Genomic DNA, 26,942 nt, shown 5'->3' with positions numbered 1-26,942 from the left:
AATTACACTTAGCCCTCTAGGGAACCATTAAGATCAAGTCACAGAACATCCTCAGCAACCAGATTCTACTAGCAAATACCAGGAAAATAAAGGATTAAGCTCCAGACAGACTTTATTTTTACAGAGAATGTTTTATCTCTATAACATTCTTTAGATAATGTTACCAATGTCCAGGGATCACAGTAGTCAGCATATTAATTTCTAGCCATTGATAAGCACTGAACTCTAACACTCCTCAATTAAGGAAATCCTTGAGTGAAAGACATACAAAAACCACCAGAAGAAGGATATTCCTTTAACAATTAAGGGGAAAAAAGAGTTCATGACAAAGTGACATGAAAAATTCAGAATAAAATCCTAAAATGAAAAAAACAATAAACTAGAAAAAAGAACTAATTAATCCCGACCAAACCTCAAGTGGTTTAAAAGGATAAACATTAAAATGACCACGAGAATTGTTTCCTATGATGCCAGTAATACTGCAACACACTAATTGAAACCTACAGTACATAATCAAAACCCAGTTTTGCCTGAATTGCTGAGCTAAAATACCATTAAAAATATTTTCACTGGAATTCAATTCAATCCTAAAACTGAATTAGCAAAATTTTTGGCATCTTTCAGTCTTCTAGTAAAAGCCAGATCTGGGTATTTTATATTCTTCCCAAATCAATGAACTACAGATGGGTATAATTAGTTCAATCCATCCATACGCTCACCCCTGTCCTTTAATCCACTGTTAAGTGGATTAAGAAAAGACCTACAAATGTGAATTCATAGCTTTACCCTCCTACCTAGGTAGTCAACAATGTCTATGCACAAGGAAAAAGGAATAATATATATAGACTTAAAGCCTGAGAGATGATTGACTCTGCCACTACCCACCACCATAAAGGTTCAGTGCCAGAGTAAGCAGGGAAGGACTGGAAGACCATTCAAATAGGCGGGCATCCATATAGTTTTGCAAGTAGCCAGCTGACTATATCTTAACTATGATTTTTGGCAGCACTTGGCAAATATGTCTGAAATAATTTGAAACAATGGTGATTGCTCAGAACAGCCTCTTTTGAAGTGTTTCTCTACTGGCATTTTGAATGAAACAATTCACTGTTAGGACTGCCTTCTACTCTCCACCTGCTGCAGCAAGTTTGGCATCCCTAGCTCCCACCTACTGCTGCTGATGGTAGCATCCTCTTCCTAGTCATTGCAACAACCAGAAATGCCCCAAGGAGAACTACTGCTGAGAATTGTTTTCTACCCTTCTCTTCTTGTGATCTATAACTACAACTTATTCCCTTTTTGACAGTTATATGGCATATGGCCATATGATGGAAATATGGCATTACATCCATATCTCCAAAATAAAAGAAATTATTGGGAACTTAAGAGCTATACTATATGTCAAATACTACCATGACAAGCAAAGTTATCTACATGTATGTCCATTTATTTAAGAATTTTAGAAAACACAGCTCCTTTTAAAATACTCTCACCTAATTTATGACACTAATAAAAGAATCCTAGGATTTTTGGAAAGATAATATAGAAATCGTAAGGCACCTATTTCAGGGGTGCCTGAAACTTACACTTCAAGTTGGCCAAAGATTATAGATGCACACGTACTGGAAGAGGTTAAATATTTAGGTAGAATTTCTTTATAATAGTGGTTCTCAAACTGTAGCTTGCACCAGAATAAAGGAAGTGTAAAAACAGATTACTAGGCCCCACCTCCACAGTTTAATTCAGTAGATCTAGGGCAGGGCCTGAGAATTTGCATCTCTAACAAGTTCACAGGTAATCCTTATGCTGGGCCAAGGACCACACTTTGAGAAGCACAGCTTTATAAGATGCTTTCACTACCCACTAATGCCCCATTTCCTTCTAAAAGTGATAAGACATACATGGAAACATTGCAATAATGAATATGAAAAAAACGATTTTGCAGGCTACCCTCAAGGAGCTCCCATTCTCCATTCTCCTACCAAAGTAGGAGATCACTATAGGGATAAGCACTGATGAAGGAAATAATCAAAATGAAGCAGGTTTTCCAAAACTCACTGCCTTGGGACAAGTCTCATGAACTCGGTGTTGACATCTTGTTCTTAAGATAAACAATGTATGTGGTTAACACTGCTGATTTATTGATTAATGTATAACCTGCTGGATTTGAATAAGCCATTTAGATATTTTTAAGAATAACTGAAGCATGCAGTTTCTGCTTCAGGTTGCACATGTTCGCTTTTGGTTCCCATGCTATAATCAGTGACCAATGACTGTGAATCTTGTGTTCCATGAGAAAAGGACAATTGTACTTGAAACTTTCCCCCTTCTTTTGAAACTCCCTATAAAATGCCTTTGCTTGTAGTAGACTTCGGAGCATTTTCCAACTCTGTTGGCTTGTGTTTCCTGAGTTGATCCTTAAGCTTGGCTTTCAATAAGCCTTTAAAAAATTATTTTTGCCTCAACAGCCTTAATTTCACGCCACAGAACATGTGAGAAAATGAGTTAAGGCTAATCTTTGAACCAAGCTTAGCACCAGCTATTTGCAAAATGAGCTAAAGGGAATTTGAACACTGATTAAATATTTGAAAATATTAAAACTGTTAATTCATTAGGTATTATAATGGTATCACTTTTAACAGTTGAAATGCTGTCTGGGTTTTGCTAAAAAAAATAACCCAGGAGGAAGGTGAAGATGAAAAAAGGTTAACCTTGAGTTGATAACTTGAAGCTGGATGATGGGTACATAGGAGTAATACTGTACTATTTTCTACTTTTGATTATGTTTGTAATTTTCTATAATATAAAGTTTTTAAAATGCTAAAAAATAATATGCTGATAATAGAATATAAGAGAAGCCAAATATTTCAGGTAGAAAGAGTCAGAACAACTTGATTATGCAGTTCCTTGAAATTCAGTCTTTTACTTCCACCTTGAAGGTAAAGCATACACTTAACGGAAATTCAATGCTCTTTCTAACTACAAAGTCAAGATAAATTGTTGTATATATAACCAAAATATATCAGAGGAACATAAAAGAAAGTTGTACAGCAAAATCGCCATAGATATTTTTTTAGCCATCATCAAAATTGGCTTTACATAAAATAATACATTTTATACAGTGAGTTAAGCTAATGGAAGTCAAAGTTGCAAATTCTAATCTCAGCTCTCCAGTGTTTTGCGGTGTAAACTCTTGCAAGCCACTTAGAGGTTAACAGGAACTTGGAGAATTAGCCTTTCTCTCAGGACTGTGAAGAAGAATGAAAAGTAACGAAAAAAAAAAAAATCTTTCAGAAAAGTACTACTAAGCATTTACATGAAAAAATTAGGTCTCATGCCACACTATAATACTCCATATGGAAACATTTTTGTACAGATCACCTCTTGTGGAGGACTGTAAGATAACTCACAAGGGACTGCTGATCACAGGTTTCCTGTGGACGTCCATAGAAAGCCACAACAGCCAATTCTGCAGTAGTTCCTTTAGACTCTGAAGAACACTACACTGAGGGGGCAAAACAAAAATCATTCATGAAATCATTCAGATATAATAGTGTTCAGCACAAATAGAGACTTAGAGGTAGTCGAAGATGACAACATCCAAGATGACCACATCCAATTTAGAACCCAATAGCTGCTGCTCCAACATGATCTGACTCCAGGAGACAGATAAATGCCAAGTACAAGTTTATTTTGCCATTTTCCCTACAAGAAACATACCTTAACAGGACTGTCCCAACTTATCAACCTAGGAACAGACTTTTCTCTAAATTACCTTCATTTATAACAAATATTACATCAAATAAAAACATCATTCTTATTGTCCCCTCTCAGAGATCCTTTGAAGTTGCTACAGATATGAGCTACCAACCCCTTATACCTTGTGGTCTACAACTTTTACTCCCTTTTTTTGAAGGTTATAAAAATGCATCTTATCTTCTGTGACTTTGGAAAATAATTCCAGTTTTTCCTTTCTTAGGCTTTGCCTTAATTTCCTAGGGCCTCATTCACATACAAAAAATATAGTTATGACAGAAATTTACCCAGAGCATTTATGATGATAAACCATAATATCTACAAATTTGAAAGCAATCCATACATTCCAAAACCTAATACAGGAAATATTTCTTAAACATCCTTAATAAATAATGGCCTAGTTATTATTTGAGCATTTCCAGTAATAGGGTGCTCACTGCTACTTCATAGAGCAATTCAATTAATTTTTTTTTAGAAATTGACATCTCACATACAGGTTAGAAATACCTTTAACTTGAAAGCAACCCTGGCGTCATCTTAAACAATCTCCTACTTTGGTGTCAACCAGGGAACTTTATCATTTGAAAAGATATTCAATATTACAATGTTATAGTTAGAAAACAAAAACCTTTAATTCCCCACCCACCAATCCTAACCCACCCTGCCCCCATATTAAAAGAAGGGGGACATGAGTTAAGAAAAAGAAATTGAGAAGCACTGGCTCTACCCTATGTGTGAACTTTTTCCACATAAATATCCCCAGTAGACAGCTATTAAACTTCTGCCTGACCTACTCCACTGTCAGGAAATACCTCTGAAAGTCCTTTATTCCATTTTGAGTCTGCTCTACCTATTATAAGATACTGCCCTATATCTAATTCTTCCTCTTGTAGCCATGCAGAGATCTTCTCCTTCCATGTGACGATCTTTCAAATATTTGAAGGGAACGCGAAAAATCTTAGTCTTTTTTCCTCCAGGCAAAATTTCCTAGTTCCTATACTATCTCAAGCTAGAAAACCTGAAGTCATCTTGCATTCTTTGTGCTTTATTTCCAATCAACAAATCCAATCAATTTTTCTCTTCAAAATGCCCAACTTATCCATTTCCTTCACCGATTCCACTACATCTACCATAGACCAGGCCTTCACATCTTGGAGATCACTTTATCCTTCTAGCTATGTTGGTCTCATCAACAAAACCCCAATTCTTTCTCCAGAGTTGCTAGACTCTTGTTTTTTAAGCACTCCATCCGTTATATCCTTCTTCTTTCCATGAACTTGCAGCATAAATCTCTTTAGCAGAGGAATAGCAGGATGTGTCAAGATAATAAAAACACTCAAACTCTTTCCTTTCATCCCGTAATCTCACTCCTGGAAATGTATGCCAAGAGAGTAGTTCAGGGAAAAAATAATATTATGAAGATGCTCAAGACAGTTATCTATTCCTACAAAAGAAACAAAGTAGAAATAGTAATAGAGAAAGTATTAAATAAATTATGGTACTATGATGCCACTAAATTATAACTGGTGCCACTATTAATATTAGGAAGACTATGTGGAAACATGGAAATTGTTTTCAATATTAATTTTGTATAATGATTTTTAAATTTATGTCCATTATGTTTGCAACTATATAGAAAATGATAAATCAATAAGGACAAAAATTGGAAAATTATCATTCTGAAACAAAAATAGTAATGTTACAATGAATTTGTGGGGCTTTACCCATGCAACATTATTCAATGAAAAAAAGTTCTTTGCTGACAGGCACACTGATCAGTCACAAAAAGCACTGAAATGTGAAAATACTATAGTAGTTTTTAATTCATTTATTAGACAAAGCTGGGTAATCAAGCTATACAATAACAAGGCAATAATTAGCTAATATAGGCCTCAGAAACTAATTGAATTTTTAGCTAATTCTACCACTTCTCACATTCCTCCCCAAATGTAAGCCCCTTTAGTCTGCAATCTATACTTCTCTGTGCTTCTTATCCTCTTTCATTGATTCCATCCTTCCCAAATTTCTCAATTTCTCAACAGTACCTAGAACCTCTATTCCACAGTAACCTAAATCTATACCTTCTACAAAGCATGCATTCTGTTTTCTTACCCTACTCATATCCTGGCTCTCCCTCACCATCCAATCAGGACACTGTTTCCGCTCAACACATTTCCATATCCTACTTCAACATCTAGAGGTAAGCACTGCCTTAGCTCCCCACTGCTAATGTGAGAACGGAATACAAGCCCCTTCTTTGAGAAAGTAAATATAAAATCAGAAATGAATCCTACTTTAAGAAAGAAATCAGATTTAATTAAAAAGATACTATAAAGAAATCAAATGAATCTCCTACTTAATCAGGTGCCAAAGAAAAAACTGCCTTGCTTTGGAATACTTAAAAATATTTTGTGAGTTACAAAACCTCATTAGCCAAACTACTAATAGCTGAATTTGTGAGGCTTAGATCAAAGACACCCATTTCAAATTGCATTTTGCTAGTCGGTTTTTCTCATGAGTTTGACCATCCTTTGGTTTTCTGAACACAACACAAAAGCTGTCTATCATCAACACTATTTCCAAACTATTACTCCTCCTTTCTTGTGTAAAAAACCCTTTCTCCTTTGATTTTCATATTATCCAACCACACTGCCCTTTACCTTTTATTTTTCCATATTTCTGCTATTTATCTCCTGGAAACTCATCCACATTCACTGAAGACCTTAGCCCTCTCTGCCTCATGTCCTGCCATCAACATCTCAGTTATGTGATTGTCCATGAAGATGATCCACCCAGCACTTCAGCTTCACAGTTCCTTGATTTCAAATCACATATCCTCACCTTCACTCTACCATGCCTACCTTGTCCCACAACCATACACTAGACTCTGTCACTACCTGAAGTGAACCACCACTGCAATGTACTATTAACCTTTCTTGTTATAATTTCCTATTTTTACAGCTTTCTCACACCCTCAACTCCAACTACAGTTACTCTTGCTCTTCAACATCAGAGGCATTCAAGCCCTTGATTCCTTCCTTTTTAATCTCTATTTTCAGACTTATCAACCTTTTCCTGGCCTTACACTATCTAGTCTAGACTACGCTGCCAATTGTTCTCAACTCTCTTGCATGCCATTTGATCAGCAAAATCCAAACTAATATCATCTCATAACTTGCTTTCTTTTCTCCTATATCTAAGCTGAAGAAAAACACACATCTATACAGATGGCAACAGTCCAAATTAATGGTCTCCAACTTTAGCTGGGCCCTTAGTGAAGCTTAATAATCCTTTTACTTGTCTGACCAGCTCTTCCTCTCTCCCATTTTTGCTCAGTGGTTGTCCTGAGCATGTAACATCCCCCTGAAGCCTCCTACTTAATTCTATCCTGTACAACATACTTCCTGTTTTGAGAAATTTAACATTTTTAAGTACAAACTATTTCAATTTCTTGTCTTTTCTTCCAACTGTACAAATATATCTACATATCCACCTATCCATACGTCATTCCCCCAGTCTCAGAGGACAAGTGGTGCCTCCCAACCCTTTACCATCCATTCAAGCAAATCCTTCTACCTAGTCTTAATCCAATACCTTCATGTTTCTTCTGGACCCTAAACCATAAGTTATCCCCCATCTTTCCTCCATTTTCAACCTCTCCCTCTTCTCAACTGGCTCCTTCCACTCTATCTATAAACACTCTTAGATTTCTATCATTTTGGGGGCAAAAAAAACACCTTCCCTTAATTCGAAGTCCCACTATCTCACTATAGCTATCTCTTTCTCTCTCCCCCTCTTCTTTCTAGCCAAACTTTTTGAAACATATACTTACTGTCCTGACTTCTTCACTTCTCATTTATTTCTCAACCCCCACAATCTAGCTTCTACCCCTGCACTCCACTGAAACTACTCACAGAGTCAAAACCTCTGCATTGTCAATTCCAAAAGAAGCTTTTTTGTCCTTTTCTTTTTAAACTTCCCTGGGATGTCTGACAACACTATTCTTTCACTCCTTCTTGGTATCCTGTATTCCCTTTGTTTCCTTGGCACTATTCTCCTGGTTTTCATACCTCTCACAATTCCTTCTCAAATTTCCTTCAGACTTGCCTTCTTTTCTGCTTAAGAATTAAATACTGAGTATTCCCCTGAGTTCTGTCTTTGGCCCACTGTCTGTTTCCCATTCTTCCTCCCTCTCTCTCACTACCCCCACCCCTCCTCACTCTCAAATATACGTATGTGTTTATAAATGTATATATGCATATTAGGTTGAACCATAGGAAACTGCCAATCATCAACCATCTTTGACCTACAAAAATGGCAATTTCCTATGGTCCAACCTAATGTTTATACATAGTTCTTTAGATTGATGGAATAAGAAATAAAGAATAACTCAATTAGAAAATTGGGAGAGAATCATAAAAAACTACAATGAAGTCCCTCAAAATTTATTAGCAGGGAGAACTGGTGTGTACTGTCATGTGAATAATGATACTGGTCGGGTAGTAAAAGTTACAAATAATATAAACAAACTTAAAATCCAAGTTAACGTGATAGGTAATTAATAAAGTGCCATTCGATTATGACAAACACTAACCAGGATAACATATTTTTCCTGTAAATGTGGCAAACAGTGATTTAAGGTAGAAAAAAAGTTGTAAAAGAAACATTACTTATATTGTCACTCTTTTGGAATAAGTAATCAATCTATAAGAAAGTGGCTCTTAAACTCATTCAGGTAGAACTCCTAGAAGTCATAATCTTTTTAGAGACCACACCAGAATAGTAACACATTTAACTTTACCATATAAGTATGGAAAAAATTTATTACCAGAAAATGACTATAATATAAATATATGATATGAACATTGCAGAAAATGTTTGCTTTGGTAATTACTATATTACCAGTGTCAAGAAAGCTGTCTAGTACATAGTGGGTACTCAATAAATATTTGTGAAATGAATAAGTGCATCTACAAAAATATAAACCATAACAATCAAACTAAGTATGGTTAATTATCTCCCAGTTTCTTTTTATCAATATTCATTTGCCACTTGTTCATTCACTTAGTCATTTTCAGGAAAACTGTATATGACAAAACCTTAAAAACAGAAAATTCTATGCATTAACTTGGAGTTGAGTGATGCAGTTCCTCAAAGCTTAGGTCTGAGAGAATACTGTTAGAAAACCACTGCTGTAATGTCAGTTTGGAATCATGTATACTGGCAATAAAATATTTCCTATTGAATCTAAGCAAGACAGGTTTTGTTTTGTTTTTTTACCTTGAAATAAATGGTTGATGTAAAAAAGAGCTGTGCTAGATGATCAAAAAGAAGTGGCTTCACCTCTAGAAATTAAAAAAAATAATTATTCAAAAATCCTTTTAATTCATATTACATTGAATTAAATGACTCCAAGTTTTCATGATACATACCAGAGAAGTTACTAAAAGGAATCCAGCTCACAAGCTGAAGGAACTGTGACTGACAACAGAAGCCATCCCAGAGAGGAAGGCACTTATATAGGAATGCTTCACAGGAATAAAACCCCTCCTGTAACACAAGTGAATAGTAAAACCTGACATGGAACTCTTCAGTCATAATTACTCTCTAAACAACCAGTTTATTTTGTGCTATAGTTGTTTCACTCAGACTAATTTTTTGTCATCAATATAAAAAAAGCCTTGGGTTAGGTGCCAGACTTCCTCATAAAAACGAAGAGATAATTAGTATTTGAATAAATTACCATCTTTATCAATATAGCTCTAAAACACCACAAAACTTCATCAATTGGAAAGAAGGTAAAAAGTTATAAAATATTTTCAAAGATAAATGAAATTTATTATTTGGGGGTAGATGCAGTAATTTGAACAGTCAATAAAATGTATATAATGTTACATAATGGGTCTAGAATTTCATTAGAGGCCACAGACCAAGTCTAAACTCTGAGCAGTTCCATCTGGAGATGCCCAAGTGTCTAGGTAGCTTACATATTCACCAGAGTGAGGATTTAAGGCTTCCTTTTTTAACTTTGTCACCCTCCTTGAGCCTTAAACAGTGGCATGCACCAGGACTCTGTATTAGACCTTCTTTTCATGACATCTCTGGACAATCTCATCCATATCATAGCTAAAACCACCACCTTTATCATGAGGAGTCCTAAATCTATATCACTAGCCCAAATCTCATTCCTGAGCTCTACACTCATTATCTTACTGCCTACCAGATATGACCTCTTAGATGTCCCATAGGCAACTTTTAAATCAAATTTATCTTTCCTTCCAAGCCTGCTCCTACTCTATTCCTTTCCTCAGTGAATGCTATCCATCCTCCCAAGCAGGAAACCTAAAAGTCAACCTAGATTCCTCCCTTTATCCTCACTACTATCTTCCACACCCAACTTCCAATTAAATGGTTTCACACCAAATCCTTAAGATTTATTTAACAAACATTTATTAAGCCTCTCTTTTGTACTAGGTGACAAGCTAAACACTTGTATGTCAAGAAAACTTAGAGATGGTTTTTGCCTGCTGGGAGCTTGTAATGGAGTGTGTGGAAAAATAAATGCTAAAAGTGCCATGATAGAAGTAAGTACAGGGAACTATGGGAGCATTTACAACAAGGAGCTAACCCAGACTAGGGTGATAAGTGAAGACCCTGATGATGCTGATACCGGAGTTGCAGCTTAAAATACAATTCAGGGTTACCCTGACTAAATAGTCCATTGGCTGGAACATATTTGACACTCAAAAAACATTTGTTGATTGTAAGAACACAAGTAGTGACCTTATGGGATTTACTTTATTGGCTAATTCAATTAATTGAATGCATTCAATTATGTCTTCGGTTTGTTCTCTTTAAGGCCTTTCCCTTTTATTTGCATAATTTAACATACTCTTCAAATCTAATAGTGCAAAGAGAAAAGTTAGTCAAACTCAGCTCTATTTATAATGAGTTTCAAATTAAGCAAATATTGTTTACAAAAGATGTCAGGTACTAAAGAAAAGGTTTTCAATGGACATCTAAATAAATTTTAGTAAAGGTGACAGTGTGTAGAAAGCAAGTGGAATCTTACTTGTAAGAAGCACTCAGCCCTGATGATACTGTCCAGAAAGTTGCTAAATTCTTTTCCATGTTCATAATTATTCACCTTGTACCAAATACATTCTAGAGCAGAAATAGAAAACATAAGCATGTCATTGTACGACAATAAAAACTGCACAAAACAATGATCACTACTCTAAAGTGACAAATAAAAGTCAGTAAGTCTCATACACCATAGCCAACTCACACTGTAGATTGGAACAGGTATGTGAAAGTGATAGTGAGATGCTCCTCAACGACTTGGTAATATAGGGGGAGCTTATGGTGAACAAATAAACTGGTAAAATTCACATATAATAAATGTGATGACCAGGCTGGCCAATTAGCTCAGTTGGTTAGAGCATGGTGCTGATAACACCAAGGTTCAATCCCTATACAGGCCAGCCACCAAAAAAAAAAAAAAAATGTGATTACCTTTATGTCACATAGTAATCCAAGAGAATATAAATGTATGAATTAAAAGTTTGGGAATATCCTATATTTCAGTTAGGGTGAGCTGGGTATAATCTAAGAGTGGTAGGAATTTAGTAAGTGAAAATCTAATAAACCGTATCATATCCTATCTAAAGAAAGACTGAGTAGAAGAGGAAAGTTAGCCTAGAACCAACTAAAACCAATTTTAAACACTTGAGTGAGGAGTTGCTTATCCAGGAAAGATGCACTCAATCTTGTGAACAGAAATACTATCTCTAGAGAAATATACCCCCTTGGAGGAATAAAATGACCAAGCTTTATTACGGCCTGGATGAAAGACTCCTCGCTGCCCTTTCCTTTAATTCTATAATTCAAAAATCTTCTAATGACAAATTTGGCTCCCACATATGCTGATAGAAGAGATGGGATATTCTAGTTGGCATACATGAGCATTTTGGACACTGGAAAAAATTTCTTCTATTATAAAATAACAAGTTGACATTCTGGCTCGTATATTAGTCTCCTCTGAGTTTGACTGCATTAATCTGATGACTCTGGGGGCTTACAGCAAGTTTCTGGACACAAAAAGATGAAGAGGCCTTGGACTGTGACCGTTATCAAAGTAGAGCCAAGGGCCGAGCCCATGGCACACTCGGGAGAGTGCGGCGCTGGGAGCGTGCCGACGCTCCCGCCGCAGGTTCGGATCCTATATAGGACTGGCCGGTGCACTCACTGGCTGAGTGCTGGTCATGAAAAAGACAAAAAAAAAAAAAGTAGAGCCAAGCCAGAGATTTTGGGCAGCCATCCAGCAGTGTTTCCTTAATAACACTCCTCCTTTCTTGCTGCCTTAAAATTACAACAACGAAAGTATTCATGCCTTGAATATATGATTACCAGAGAAATAATTACAACACAAGAAGGTTCCTCTTGCCTAGAATTTGGCACCCTTATAAAACTTTGTAAACTTGTTCCATCTTCATTCATCCAATGCTTTTAAATATCAATTCTTACCTTCTTGTAATGTTTGACTCAACCAGAAATAGAACCTCAGTAAGACTAACTCATCTCTGACACAATTAATATAGTGCAGTAGCAGAGAGTTGCTCAGCACTGAGCCCATCTGAGAAGGAAGCTGCAACAACAGAAAAATCAGTCAACACCAAGTACATGAAAAGTGGGTCAGGGCAAACAAGGAAATCATCATTTAGGAAATATGTAACAAAAATAAAGGCCATGAAGATCGAATAGAAAATGTAAATAAGCACATGATCCAGTCACATACCTCTAAGCAATGGATGTTCTGTAAGAGTTGACGGAAGTTTTGAAGCTGTTCGGGTGGAAATGATCCATTGCTATTGAGACAATCAGAAAGACTCATCTTTTTTCCACATTCTTTTGTGTAGCTACTGGAATTTAGCAGTGGTATAATTGACTGAGAATTCCATTTCTAAAGGAGAAAAGGTATTAAAACAATCTATAAATAGACTAACCAGACTACAAACTATAAATATAAAAGCAGCTGTTAGGGTGTTTCAATTAATGGAGTCTGAATGTGGTTTATGTAGAATCCTGGGTAATTAAAATATATTTAACTAGCTATAATGTCCTCCAATATCTGAATGGTTATTATTTGGATTTAATAAAAGAAAGCCACACAAATCATTTGGGGCTTTAGGTACTTATTCTTTTTATTTTTTGAAACACATAATTTTTATTATTTATATGCATTGGGGTTAGAACTAAAGGTTAGAAAAGAAAAAAAAAAAGAACTGAAGGTTAGACTCGGGGGCATCTCAATGACGGAAAAAGGATTTGGGCTGTTAAAGTTTATGGGAGTCCACTATTTGGACTATGCAAACCAGAATGGAGTTACTTGAGCTAGAGGTCATGTAATCAAATTAGCAATGGGCCAAGTTTCTAAAACATCAGGAGATTCACAGAAACACCTTAGCCAGCATATGCAAGTCCCCTGTGTGTTAACACTGCAAGGAAATAAACTTTGAAGTACCAATTAAATCTTTAAATTCTGTCAGTTTTTTTTGACAGGCTTCAAGTGACTAACCAGCAAGTATGGAAATACCTGGGTGAAGCAATGAAAGATAAGGGCCGGGGCTGGCCAGTTAGCTCAGTTGGTTAGGGTGCAGCCTTTTAACACCAAGGTCACAGGTTCAGACATCCACAAAAAAAAAAAAAAGAAAAGAAAAGAAAAAGAAAAAGAAAAAGAAAAAAGATAAGGGCTACTTTATTAAGGTGCAATTATGCTTATCTTGTTGTTGGCCCAGTCTTCAATGGGAACAGGAGCTCTTCTCTCCCTGTCTCCCTGGTATAAAAGGAGCACATTCTTCAAAGGGCAATCTATGCCTTGCCTTTAAGGCAGATAAAGCCTAAGAGGGTAAAACTCTTCTTGCATCTGTTCAGTCTCAATAGCCTTTAGCTCAAATTAATCCCTATGCCAATGTGGCATAGTAGCATGTTTTGATCCCTTTTGGAGCAAGTTCAGATAGGTGACAGAAACAATGAATCTTAAACAGCCAACAAGTTTACTAATATACAAGTGTGATGAATATTGTAAATATACTCAGTGGAAATTTATTGTCATTATCAGCAGTGACTTAATGGTTGCTTTCTGCAGTGTAGATACTTACTCTTTTTAGAGGACGGACTTTAGCTGGACCTAACATCAGCTTTAGAGGTTCTGGAGAAAGTCCCTGGTTTCTTTGCCTCGCTGCAAACAGAGCTGTCTTCCACAGATTCTCTGAATTCTTAAAATAGATCTATAAATTTGGATATAAAGTACAAGAGAGTAGGTACCCATAATTCAGAGCAACATAAAGTCTAAAACTCTTCATTAATTGAAAGCATATTAACTATGAAATCTTTTGCACCCATAAAAATCCATTTAATTTTTTTTTTTTTCTGATCAGAAATCTATTAAATAGATCAAATGGGATCAATGCAAAGTGCCGATCCCTAAAAAAAGTTCCCCCAAACAGTGCCACAATACTAGATCTTAAAACAGCAGGCTATAAACATTTTAGTCCAAATCTGGAAATTAACTTTATCAGAAAAAAATATTTCAATCTCAATATGACTTACTGCTCCTTAATCCCTTACCTTCTTCCTTACAGGCAAAGATACAGAAATCAATGTAGGAGCAAAGGACTTATACAGCAATAACAAAGCCTGGAGATGAGGCTGCGTTCCCTGAAATAAAAGTTTTCCATTTTCAATTCTGTGGCCAATAAGAAACTAATGAAACAAATACCAAGAAGAAGAAGAAGAAGAAAAGTAACAATAATATGTACTGCAAACTGGCTGGTTAGCTCCATTGGTTAGAGTGTGGGTGCTAATTACAATAAGGTCCAGGGTTCGATCCCTGTACTGAGCAGCAAAAAAAAATTAAAATAAACTGAGACAAAACGTATATTCAGACCCTAATTTCACTATGAGATATAGCTATAGGAAGGTACTATAGAAAATTACGGAATGATTAACCAGACCTTTAAATCAACAATCATAAAACAACCCTCTCCAACCTGTGATCTTCTCTTTTACTACCTTTTTCCTATTTTACATCTTCCTTGCATTTTCTTTCTTATTCTCTTATTCTTATTTCTTCTTCTCTGCCCACACCTTAGGCTTACCAGTCATACTTGCTAGGAAAGCATGAGTTATTCTCACTGGTAGCATATTCGGGACTCAGTTTACTTGACCTTGATTTAGACATCAAACAGGTAGGACCAAAAGGGAAGCCAAGAAAACAGAGCAAAGGAAATATTAATACCTGATTATCATAATTCTTGGAAAATTAACTAGGAAATCTTACGATTGGTATGTAGTAGTCAAAGCAGTTTGATATAACTGAAACAAGTCTTAACAAAACACTAACTTCACAATGAAAGAAGTCATTACTGCTAGATACCTGTGTACCTGTATATCTCGCTATCCAGAGAAAGCATAAAACTAAAATGAATTTCAGGACAATAACCAAATTGTTTTATTATACTAAAATTTTGTTGAATCAAATACTGTACAAAGTAAGGCAGCAAATGGGGCTCAGAAATACAGTATTCCTATTTTACAACAGCTTCTTGAAATTAAAGCAATTATAACAAAACTAAAATGATTCAGTTTATGTTGAAAATATCTTTTGACCTCTGTACACTCATCATCAATGAGTATCATAGTGCTTGCTTTGGGTTAGAATTTTTTTTTTTTTTTTGACCAGTAAGGGGATCCAACCCTCGGCCTGGTGTGGTCTGCACCACGCTCAGCCAGTGAGCGCACTGGCTAGCCCTATATAGGATCCGAACCCGCAGCCTCGGCACTACCAGCGCCACTCTCTCCCAAGTGAGCCACGGGGCCGGGCCTAGAATGTTTTTTGACAGAATAAATATTTAGTAGTGCAGAGACCTTTAGAACTTACTGTCCAGTTAAGTAAACCTATCTTTTTTGTTAAAAGGTTAACACTAAAGAAGGGGGTATTCCAATTAAATATAGCATATTGAACATATGGGATTAACTCTGGGTCCTCCCAAAGCCACATTAAAAAGACAGTAAAGGAATGAAAAAGGCATAAAGCATAAGTTCAAAGAAAACAAGAGAGGAGACAACAGCAACTGAGAGATCTAAACAAGATTTTGAAACCTAGAATGAAGATGGACAAATAGTAACCAAGTTAGCAGAACAGGGAAAATGAAAGTAAGGCAGCAACAAAAAAAGCCTCAAAGAAGGAGATTCATGCTTGAGAACTCCCAGAAAGGTTCAGGAATTTGAGGGACCAGATACCTCCGAAAAGCAGGGATGCAAAAGGGACAGAAAACAAGAGGATTGATTGAAAACCTACATAAGCAGTTAGAACCCCAAATTCCTTCACTACACTGGCAAAATATTAGGGTTTTACTCTGAAGCTGAAGCTAGACTCAGACACGAGGCACTTTCAGAGGACTCCAGAACCATTCCTCACCCCTTTCCACTGCTTAGGTCCCAGAGAGCCAGGTTTATATCCCTGTGATGGTTAATTTTATGTGCCAATTTGGCTGGGCCACCAGATGCCCAGATATTTGCTCAAACATTATTCTGGGTGTTTCTCTGAGGGTGTTTTGCATGAAGTTAACATTTTAATTGGCAGACTTTGAGTAAAGCAGATTGTCCTCCATAATGTGGGTGAACCTCATCCAATCAGTTGAAGGCCTAAATAGAACAAAAAGACCAGCTTCCCACAAGAAAGAGAGAATTCTCCAGAAGACTGCCTTAAGACTTTATCTGCAACATCAGCTCTTTCTGGTTCTATAGCAGACAGCCTTTGAACTGGGAACTAGAACACTGGCTCTCCTGCCAGTCCAACCCTGCAGATTTTGAACTTGCCAGCCTCCATAATCATATAAGCCAATTCCTTATAATAAATCTCTTTACAAATGCACACACACTCGATTGGTTCTCTTTCTCTAGAGAACCCTGCAATCCCATTGGCAGGAAATAGAATTCTTCTCTGGGAAAACTGACACAGTCATCTGGGAGGCTGCCCAGAGAAACATCAAGATCCTACAATGAATTAGTCCTGCTCACACACACAGGCTTCCAATCATCATTTTAGTGTCTTACTATTAAATATGGACACATAATCTTTACCAAGCATTTGAGAAAAACCTCTGCCATGAAAGACAGTTTGTTAACTAAAGAAAGAAACTGAGGAAACAAAGACAAAGCTGGAAACAGAAAAAAATCACAGCCCAAGGTGCATACACACAGGTTCATGCCTGGTAGAGGGAGAATCCCAGAAACTATCCTCACTAACCCATAGAATGAGACCTAATTTCCCCTTCTTGTTCTGAAGATTACTCTCGACAAGGCCCAATGTATATGGAATAATAAATGCCTGCTCCACTTCCCATGATTCATGCCTACCACCAGAAAAGCAATTTCTGTGTTTTTGTTTCCTTCATAGATTGGGAGTTATGGAGCACAGATGGGGATAGACAGGATACATGTCTTTGCAGGTATCACAAATTCACACACCCAACATATTTGCTCACATGTGTTGATTATATCTGTTGCTGTTATGCATGTTAGGTTACATATGAGTATGGCTATGCCTTCTTGGTTTGATATTGTTGGACTTGCCCAAATTCACCAAAATTCAGGTAATCAAAACAATGTTATGAATGCATCTTTATAAATAGGTATTGATTGATAATGGAACAATTTGTAATGTACTATACAGAATGTTAGTAATGAAACCAAAAATTTAATCTCTGGGTTTAAAATTTTTAGACAATCATCTAGTAAATCACTTTTTTAACTTCAATATACATTGTGTTTCATTTAATACAAATCAGCAAGATTTTACATATGGGAAGAATTTTCTTATTCTGTTGAAATGTTTGGCTGTAACCTGGGAAAACGTACATCTTTTTCACAATTTTTTTTTTCTTTTTAGTGACCTGAGGTAAGAATACTATTTTACAGTTTCTACTAATGTGCAGTAAAATTAAATTGGGACAAAAACATTACCATTAATATCTTCAGAGAACTAAGAGAAGATATGGTACCAGTGGAACCAAAACAGGAAGGTATAGATCAAAAACAATCACTGAACTGTAGTAAGAGGAAATCTCACACTGGAGATGTACAAATGTGTTCTGTTTGTGTTTTTCATTCAATGTGAATGTTTTCAGGTGGGCCATGAAGGCTTCAATTAGGCATGGGTACTACTACTTCCTATTGTTTTATACCCAAAGTTTCACAGGCATCTGTTACCTGGCAGGTGTAGTAGAATTAACAATGCAAGAGAGCTGTAAGGACAAGAGATAATGGTCAGACAATATATTGAAGTTTATGTATCCAGAAGAGAATGTCTTGAAATGCTCTACTAGATCACATCCACAAAAAGTATAAACTCATTTCTGACCACTCCCTAATATTATTCCAGCTATACCAATCTAGTTCCCTAAACAGTGTTTGCTACATGACACCTACATATTTTTACTCATGCTTCTCTCTCTGGCAGGAGTGCCCTCCTCTCCCTTCTTTGCCTGCTTAAATCCTATTCATCCCTTAAGTTTTCTCTCAAGCATCACCACTCCTCCTTGACCCCAAGTCTGGTTCTAATTTTTTTATTTTGTTCACTGAGCTCCCCAGAAAGGAAGTTCCTTGAAGGTAACATCTCATTTGATTTAGTATCCCCAAAGCCTAGCTCAGTACCCAGCACATCGTACACTGGCCTGTCTTAGGTCTTTTTCAGTACTCACCATTTTGGCCTGAAGATCAAGCAGTTTTCTCACACGAAATGGTTTGACTAGAAGAGGTAAAGAAAAGAGGTACTATGCACTTAGTTCAGGATAAAAAGAAACTGGTTATACTTAATTGCCTTGTAGTTCATATAGTTTCTTCTCACAACACATCAAGAATATAAACACTCTGTTCAGTTAGGCCATTAAGCAGATGTTCTTAGATCAAAGTACTAAAAAGCAATTTCCACAAAATGAGTCCTGTCATATAACTAATGCTAATAGTTATTTTAACTTTATAAAGGCCAATACAAATGCTAATTTCACAGAGAGAGTGTAATGCAACTGAAATGAAAATACTCACCATTCTCTTTTTTGGTAAGTAAATATAACAAATGGCAGACATAAGGGCACTGTTAAAATATAAAAAAAATTTAAAAGAGAAATAACACCATATCTTGAACAGAGCAGCAGCACATTTTCCTCATGTCAATCTTATGCTGATTAAGTAAAAAGATTTCAGTACTTCACTGAACAATAATTTTACAAAGCTTCTCTTTTTCAAATTACATAGTGATGATAAAAAACAACAGTTTTGATTGGCATCCCATTAGGTCATTTTTTAGTTATTTTGGGAATGTAAAAATACCGCAGACAATTTGAAAAACAGAGAATTGCCCACCATCCTTCTACCTTACAAAAATTCATGCATTCCTTTCAGTATTAGTCCATATTTATTAAGACACAAACTTAAAACTTTCATCCTGATTCTCCACTTAAAAGCATTTTCGTGTTATTTAGTCTTCAAAATTATCATTTTCAATGATACTTCACATTCCAGTAAGTAGATATACCATAATTTAATTAACAGCTTAGTCCTTACTTTGGAAAATAGAACACACACAATAAATTTAACTAAATTACTGAATGACCAATTCCCCTATACCACTTCATTTTAAGTGTCCATCTGTTAAGGTCTTATTTTAGATCAGGGGTCAGCAAACTACGGTCTACCTGTTTCTGTAAATAAAGTTTTATTGAAACACAGCCACACCTATTCATTTATGTATTGTCTATAGCTGCATTCACACTACACCAGAAGATCTGAGTAGTTGTGACACAGACAGCATGGCCCTCAAGACTGAAATATTTACTACCTGGCCCTTTAAGAAAAAGTTTGCCAATACCTGCTCTAGATAATAGGAAAGCCAAAAAGTAAATTATTTAATGGGACTAGAAACAGCAATAAAAGCAAAGCCTTTCTTTAAACAAATTTGTATTTTGGTAGTCATGACTATAAAGTCTAATGTACAGCATATTCCTTATTGCGTTTCCTGTACTTAGAAATGGGTTCAGAAAGACTCTAAACATACTTTTAAGAAGCATGAATTTAGATATAGAATCTTTTCTTTTTAAAGAAAGAATACATATATGACCAAGTCTGCCATATTCTACATAAAGTATAGCAACTTTCAGTAAAAAAAAAAAAAAAAAAAAATTCATTAACTCACTCCTAGGATATGAGCCATTACCAACACTATTTATCACGCTGAGTATGAAATTAGTGGCATATAATCACTTGCTGCCCTAGGCTCCAGTATTACAGGAAATCTGACATTCTCCTTTAATCACATCTAGAAATGAAAAATTCATATTCATCTAATATTTTACAATTGCCTTTCTGGCAAATATTTACCACATTTCTGAGCTGGCATGAGAGCATAAAATCTGCAACTCCCCAAAACAAAGTGAGAGTAGGAACAGTAAACACTGAACAAGTTTTCTCCTGAAGACTTTTTGCCACACCTTAGAAACCTTGAACTTCTGGCTTTAATAGCTACAAAAGGTAGGTAGGTGTGGGGAAGGCAGGAGATAACAGCTTGGGACCCACCCAATGTGTGGATTATGCAGAGGATCTATTAGAAAACTGGAATCCCCAGGAGCTACACCCTATGTGTATGGTTGTGAAATAAAAACAAACCCCATTGTGCTGGAGAGGACAGCAAGCAAATATGCCTGACTTGACCTTGGGATTGGGCTAAAGGAAAATAAAGCTTCTCCCAAGAATGTGTAACCACAAGCCAACCCTATACAGATCTGCAGTTTGAATTTGTACTGTTGGTATGGCCTGGAAAACCATAAGTGAAGATTTTAAAGTGGTTCCAACTTAGTTGTAACTCCCAAGCAAATCATATATCTGATAAGAAACTTGTATCTAGACTATAGAAAGAACACTTACAACCCAATAATAAAAAGACAGGGCTGGTCAGTTAGCTTACTTGTAGAGCGTGGTGCTGACAACATCAAGGTCAAGGTCCCTGTACTGCCCATCCGCCAAAAAAAAAGATGACAATAAAAAGACAAATAACCAAGTTAAAAATTGAGCAAAGGCTCTGAATAGACATTTGCCCAGGGAAGATATACAAATGGCCAATAAGGACATGAAAAGATGCTTGACAACCTTAGTCATCAGGGAAATCCAAATAAAAACCAAAATGAAATACCACTTCACGCCCACTAGGATGGCTATAATCAAAATGCCAGATAAATAAGTGTTGTTAAGGATGTGATGAAATCGCAACCCTGTTATACACTGCTGGTGGAAATGACAAATAGTGTAGCCACCGTGGAAAACAGTTTGGTGATTCCTGAAAAAACTAAACACAGAAATATCGTATGATACAGCAATTCCTATCCTAGGTATACACAAAGGAACTAAAAGCAGGGACTCTTACAGATAGCTGTATACCAATGTTCACTGCAGCATCATTCACAACAGCCAAAACAACCTATGTGTCCATCAATAGACAAACGGACAAACAAAATGTGGTCTATACATACAAGAGAATATTACTCAGCCATAAAAAGGAAAAAAGTTCTAATACATGCTACAACATGGATGAAACTTGAAGACATTATGGTAAGTGAAAGAAGCCAGACACAAAAAGACAAATATGGTATGATTCCACTTATGTGAGGCACCTAGAATAGGCAAATGAATAAAAACAGAAGGCAGATTACAGATTACCAGTAGTGGGAGGAAGGGGGAATGGAAAGTTATTGCTTAATAAATAGAAAGTTTCTGTTTGGGGTAATGAAAATTTTTGGAAACAGACAATGGTAATGGTTGCACAACATTGTGAATGTAATTCTTACTACTGAAAAATGGTTAAAATGACAAATTTTATGATATGAACAAATAGGTAAATAAAAGAACAAGTTAAAAAGATGAAGCACTGATACATGCTACAACATGGGTAAAACTTAAAAACATTCTTCTAAGTACAAAAAGCCAGTCACAAAAGACCATGTATTGTATGATTCCATTTACATGAAATGTCCAGAATAGGAAATCTATAGACAGAAACTAGGTAAGGTTTGCTTAGGGCTGGGGGGAAATAGACATGGAGGGGTGATAGCTAAAAGGTATGGGGCTTCATTCTGAGGTAATGAAAATATTCCAAAATTGATTATGCTGATGGTTGCACATATCTGTGACTACACTGAAAACCAGTGAAGTTTCCCCCCACTCCCCAAGCAAGATGGCTGACTAGATGCAGCCAGCCCTCATCTCTAATGCAAAAAAAGTCCAAAGCAACTAATAGAATGGTCACCTGAAGAGCACAGCATCAAGGAGAAAACAAAGGAATCCAGCTAAACAGTGAGGAAAATCCCCCAAGACCTGGAAACTCAAGACCACAACATAGAACAAGAGAAACTCCTGACCAGGACTGGCATGGACACTCAAGAAATCCTGCACTGCAGGGACAAGGTAGACAAGGGAGGGTAGGGAGGGTAGGCAGGGGTGGGTAGGCAGGGGTGGGTGGGCAGCCAGTGTTCCCACCTTAGATGCCTGCAAACCAGGCTGCAGGGTAACCACGTGGCCCTCATGAACGCAGAGCCCAACATGTAGAGTGGCTAAGAGCCCACACAACTGTATTTTCCCAGAAGAGAACTACATGTGGAGTCAACCCCTATCACTTTAATCCCAGGCTGCTGCTGGACATTGCTATTTTGTGATAAGAGTGGGGGAGCTCAGTCTTGCCAACCCAGTGGCCCCACACAACCTGGTGGAGAGTGTGAGGGTTGGGTGGGATGCTGACTGCCTGGATCCATGCATTCCTTTTTCCTGGACACAAATAGCCCTGCTTGACATAGGGGAACTGCTCGTGCCAGCAGAGAGTGGAGGGAGCACAATGGTAGTCTGGATCCATACCCTCCTTCCCCTGGGAACTCAGAGCCATGCCTAACTCAATGTTCCGCACCCACTTCAGCAGACAGTGAGCAGGGGCTGCACCAGTCCCTTGTGCTGGTTGCCTGGATCCACAACCTTCTCCTCCTCTGGGAGTTCAGAGGTCTTCCTGACACAGGGAGCCTACCAGCACCAGCAGAGAGCACACTGGGGGAGTGCAGGCCACCTAGATCTAAGTCACCTTCCTTGGGAGCCCAGTGTCCCATCTGACACAATGGCCTGTCCACACCAGCAGAGAAGATGCAGGGAGCTACCTGGCATTTACTACCGTGCCCACCCAGAACCAAACCTACAAAGCCCAACCCGACCAGCAATATAAAACACTTCTATAGGTAAGAGTCTCTCCCCTCAAAAATGACTCCAAAAGTTAAAAGCAGCAACTACAGCACAAGATGCCCAGTATCAATGCAGAAATAGGAGAAGCATGGAAATAATGGGAACATGACTATAGTTCTCAAATACTAGACCCCAAACAACAGGAAACTGGTGGATTGCCTGAAGAGAAATCCCAAATGTCAACATTAAGGAAACTCAACATGATAGACAAAAAAACAGATAGAAATCACAATGAAGTTAAAAAAAAAAAAAAAAAAGACCCAGGACATGTGTGAGAAACTCAACAAAAATATAGAAACAATAAAAAAAGAACCAAGCACAAATCCTGAAACTGAAGAATTTATTCAACAAAATAAAAAATACAACCAAGAGCATAAGCAGCAAGATAGAACAAGTGGAAGAAAGAATTTCAGAACTAGAAGACAGGCTTTTTAATTAACACAGTTGGACCACAAAAAAAGAATTTTAAAACAGTTAAGAAAGCCTACGAGATTTTTCAGATAACCTTAAGCATACAAACATGCTTATTATGAGTGTACAGGAAAGAGAAGAGAAAGGAATAGGCATTGAAAGCTTATCTAATGAAATAATAACCAAAATCTCCCCAAATATTGGGAGAGATACAGTTTCACACATCCAAGAAGCTCAAAGATCCCCAAACAGATTCAACCCAAAAAGGACCTCCCTGAGACACACTGTAGTCAATTTGTCAAAAGTGAAAGACAAAGAAAAAATTCTAAAAATAGCAAGAGAAAAGCATCACATCACCCATAAGGGAATCACCATCAGACAAACAGCAGACTTCTCAACAGAAACCATACAGGCCAGGAGAGAATGGAATGATATATTCAAAGTACTAAAAGAAAAAAAAATACCAAGAAGAATACTATATCCAGCAAACTTTTACTTCAGCTTTCCCAGACAAACAAAAGCTGTGGGAATTCACCACCAAAGACCAGCCCTTCAACAAATATCAAGAGAGTCCTATATCTGGAACCAAAAGAATGATATACATCACCATAAATACATGAGACAGAATACAAACTGCTAGTAGAACAGAAATGCAAAAGAGAAAGAAAATGTATCTTACCACCACAAAAAAACACAAACAGCAAAGACAAACAATAAAAGGGAAAGAAAGGAACAAAAGAAATATAAAACAACCATAAAAAATTAAAAATGGCAGGAACAAGACAATACCTCTCAATAACAACCCTTAATATAAATGAACTAAATTCCCCACTTAAAAGATATAGACTGGCTAAACAGATTAAATTAGACCCAACTGTAAGCTGCCTGCAAGAAACTTGCTTCACTAACAAAGACACACGTAGACTAATAATATGAGATGAATGGATGGGAAAAGATATTCCACACAAATGGAAACCAAAAACAAGCAGGAGTTGCCATACTTATATCAGATAAAATAGACTACAAACTAAGAACAATAACAGAGACAAAGAAGGATGTTATATAATGATAAAAGGATCAATGCAGCAAGATGATGTAACAATCATAAATGTATAGGCACCCAACATCACAGCACCCAGATATATAAAGCAACTGTTAATGCATCTAAAGGAAGAGAAAGACGCCACCACAAAAACACCTGAGGACTTTAACATGCCACTCCCAGCAATAGACAGATCACCTAGACAAAAAACTAGATAAATACTGGATTTAAGCAGCACTTTAGACTAAATGGATCTCACAGACATTTAAAGAACATTTCATCCAATAACTGCAGAATTTACACTCTTCTCTTCAGCACACAGATCATCCTCCAGGATAGACCACAGGTTAGGTCACAAAGTAAACCTCAAATTTAAAAACACTGAAATCATATCGAGTATATTTTTGGTCCACAATGGAATAAAATTAGAAATTAATGACAAACAAAACTCTGGAAACTACACAAATATATGGAAATTAAACAACATGCTCCTGAACAACCAATGGGTCAAAGAAGAAATAAAGCAGGAAATCAAACAATTCCTTGAAACGAGTGGAAACACAAACACAACTTAGCAAAACCTATGGAATACTGCAAAAGCAGTACTAAGAGGAAAGTTTATTGTAATAAGTGCTTACATCAAAAAAATAGGAAGACTTCAAATAATCTAAAATTATACTTCAAAGAACTAGAAAAACAAGAACAATCCAATCTCAAATTACTAGATGGAAACAATTAAGATCAGAGCAGAACTAAATGAAATAGAAACCAAAAAAAAAATCCAAAAGATCAACAAAACAAAAAGTTTTTTTTTTTTTTTTTTTAATTTTATTATGTCGATATACATTGTGGCTGATTATTGTTGCCCATCACCAAAACCTCCCTCCCTCCTCCCCTCCCCCCTCCCCCCCAACAATGTCCTTTCTGTTTGCTTGTCGTATCAACTTCAAGTAATTATGGTTGTTATATCTTCTTCCCCCCCCCAGTTTTTTCTTTGTGTGTGTGTGTGTGTGTGTGTGTGTGAATTTATATATTAATTTTTACCTCCCACCAATAAGCGGGAACATGTGGTATTTCTCTTTCTGTGCCTGACTTGTTTCACTTAATATAATTCTCTCAAGGTCCATCCATGTTGTTGCAAATGGCAGTATTTCATTCGTTTTTATAGCTGAGTAGTATTCCATTGTGTAGATGTACCACATTTTCCATATCCACTCATCTGATGATGGGCATTTGGGCTGGTTCCAACTCTTGGCTATTGTAAAGAGTGCTGCGATGAACATTGAGGAACAGGTATACCTTCGACTTGATGATTTCCATTCCTCTGGGTATATTCCCAACAGTGGGATAGCTGGGTCGTATGGTAGATCTATCTGCAATTGTTTGAGGAACCTCCATACCATTTTCCATAGAGGCTGCACCATTTTGCAGTCCCACAAACAATGGATGAGAGTTCCTTTTTCTCCGCAACCTCGCCAGCATTTATCGTTCAGAGTCTTTTGGATTTTAGCCATCCTAACTGGGGTTAGATGGTATCTCAGTGTGGTTTTGATTTGCATTTCCCGGATGCTGAGTGATGTTGAGCATTTTTTCATATGTCTGTTGGCCATTTGTATATCTTCCTTAGAGAAATGCCTACTTAGCTCTTTTGCCCATTTTTTAATTGGGTTGCTTGTTTTTTTCTTGTAAAGTTGTTTGAGTTCCTTATATATTCTGGATATTAATCCTTTGTCAGATGTATATTTTGCAAATATTTTCTCCCACTCTGTAGGTTGGCTTTTAACTCTGTTGTTTCTTTTGCTGTGCAGAAGCTTTTTAGTTTGATATAATCCCATTTGTTTATTTTTCCTTTGGTTGCCCGTGCTTTTGGGGTCGTATTCATGAAGTCTGTGCCCAGTCCTATTTCCTGAACTATTTCTCCTATGTTTTCTTTAAGAAGTTTTATTGTTTCAGGGTGTATATTTAAATCCAAAAAGTTGGTTTTTGAAAGATAAACAAAATAAACAAACCATTAGCTAGACTAACTAAAAAAAAGAAGACCCACATAACAAAAATCAGAAATGCAAAAGGAGACATTACAACTGATACCACAGAAATACAAAGAATCATTTGAGAGTACTATAAGCAATTGCATGCCAACAAATTTGAAAATCTGGAGGAAACAGATAAATTTCTGGACACATACAAACTACCAAGACCAAACCAACAAGACACAGAAAATCTGAACAGACCAATAATAAGCAACAGCAGTAATCAGCAATCTCCCATCAAAGAAAAGCCCGGGACGGAATGATTTCACTGCTGAATTCTACCAAATCTTTAAAGAAAAATTAATACTAATCCTTTTCAAGCTATTCCAAAAAATTAAAACAGAGGCCATCCTCCCAAATTAATTCCATGA

The 26,942-nt window shown here is 36.7% G+C and overlaps 1 protein-coding gene across 2 annotated transcripts in view; it reads right to left on the bottom strand.

The window, feature by feature from the left end:
* CENPI (centromere protein I) overlaps window positions 1-26,942 on the bottom strand; it is a 58,201-nt gene that overhangs the window by 17,269 nt on the left and 13,990 nt on the right. For both annotated transcript variants that reach the window (XM_063084350.1, XM_063084351.1), the window contains exons 5-14: window positions 18,865-18,913; window positions 18,522-18,568; window positions 14,386-14,475; window positions 13,917-14,045; window positions 12,554-12,718; window positions 12,283-12,403; window positions 10,829-10,920; window positions 9,189-9,306; window positions 9,037-9,101; window positions 3,411-3,505 (exon numbers count right to left, since the gene is read on the bottom strand). In XM_063084350.1, the coding sequence (XP_062940420.1) occupies window positions 3,411-3,505; window positions 9,037-9,101; window positions 9,189-9,306; window positions 10,829-10,920; window positions 12,283-12,403; window positions 12,554-12,718; window positions 13,917-14,045; window positions 14,386-14,475; window positions 18,522-18,568; window positions 18,865-18,913 (971 nt within the window). The remainder of the gene's footprint in view (window positions 1-3,410; window positions 3,506-9,036; window positions 9,102-9,188; window positions 9,307-10,828; window positions 10,921-12,282; window positions 12,404-12,553; window positions 12,719-13,916; window positions 14,046-14,385; window positions 14,476-18,521; window positions 18,569-18,864; window positions 18,914-26,942) is intronic.

The sequence above is a fragment of the Cynocephalus volans genome, chromosome X, assembly GCF_027409185.1.
Source record: "Cynocephalus volans isolate mCynVol1 chromosome X, mCynVol1.pri, whole genome shotgun sequence".
Lineage (NCBI taxonomy): Eukaryota > Metazoa > Chordata > Mammalia > Dermoptera > Cynocephalidae > Cynocephalus > Cynocephalus volans.
This window is presented reverse-complemented; position numbering and strand designations above follow the sequence as displayed.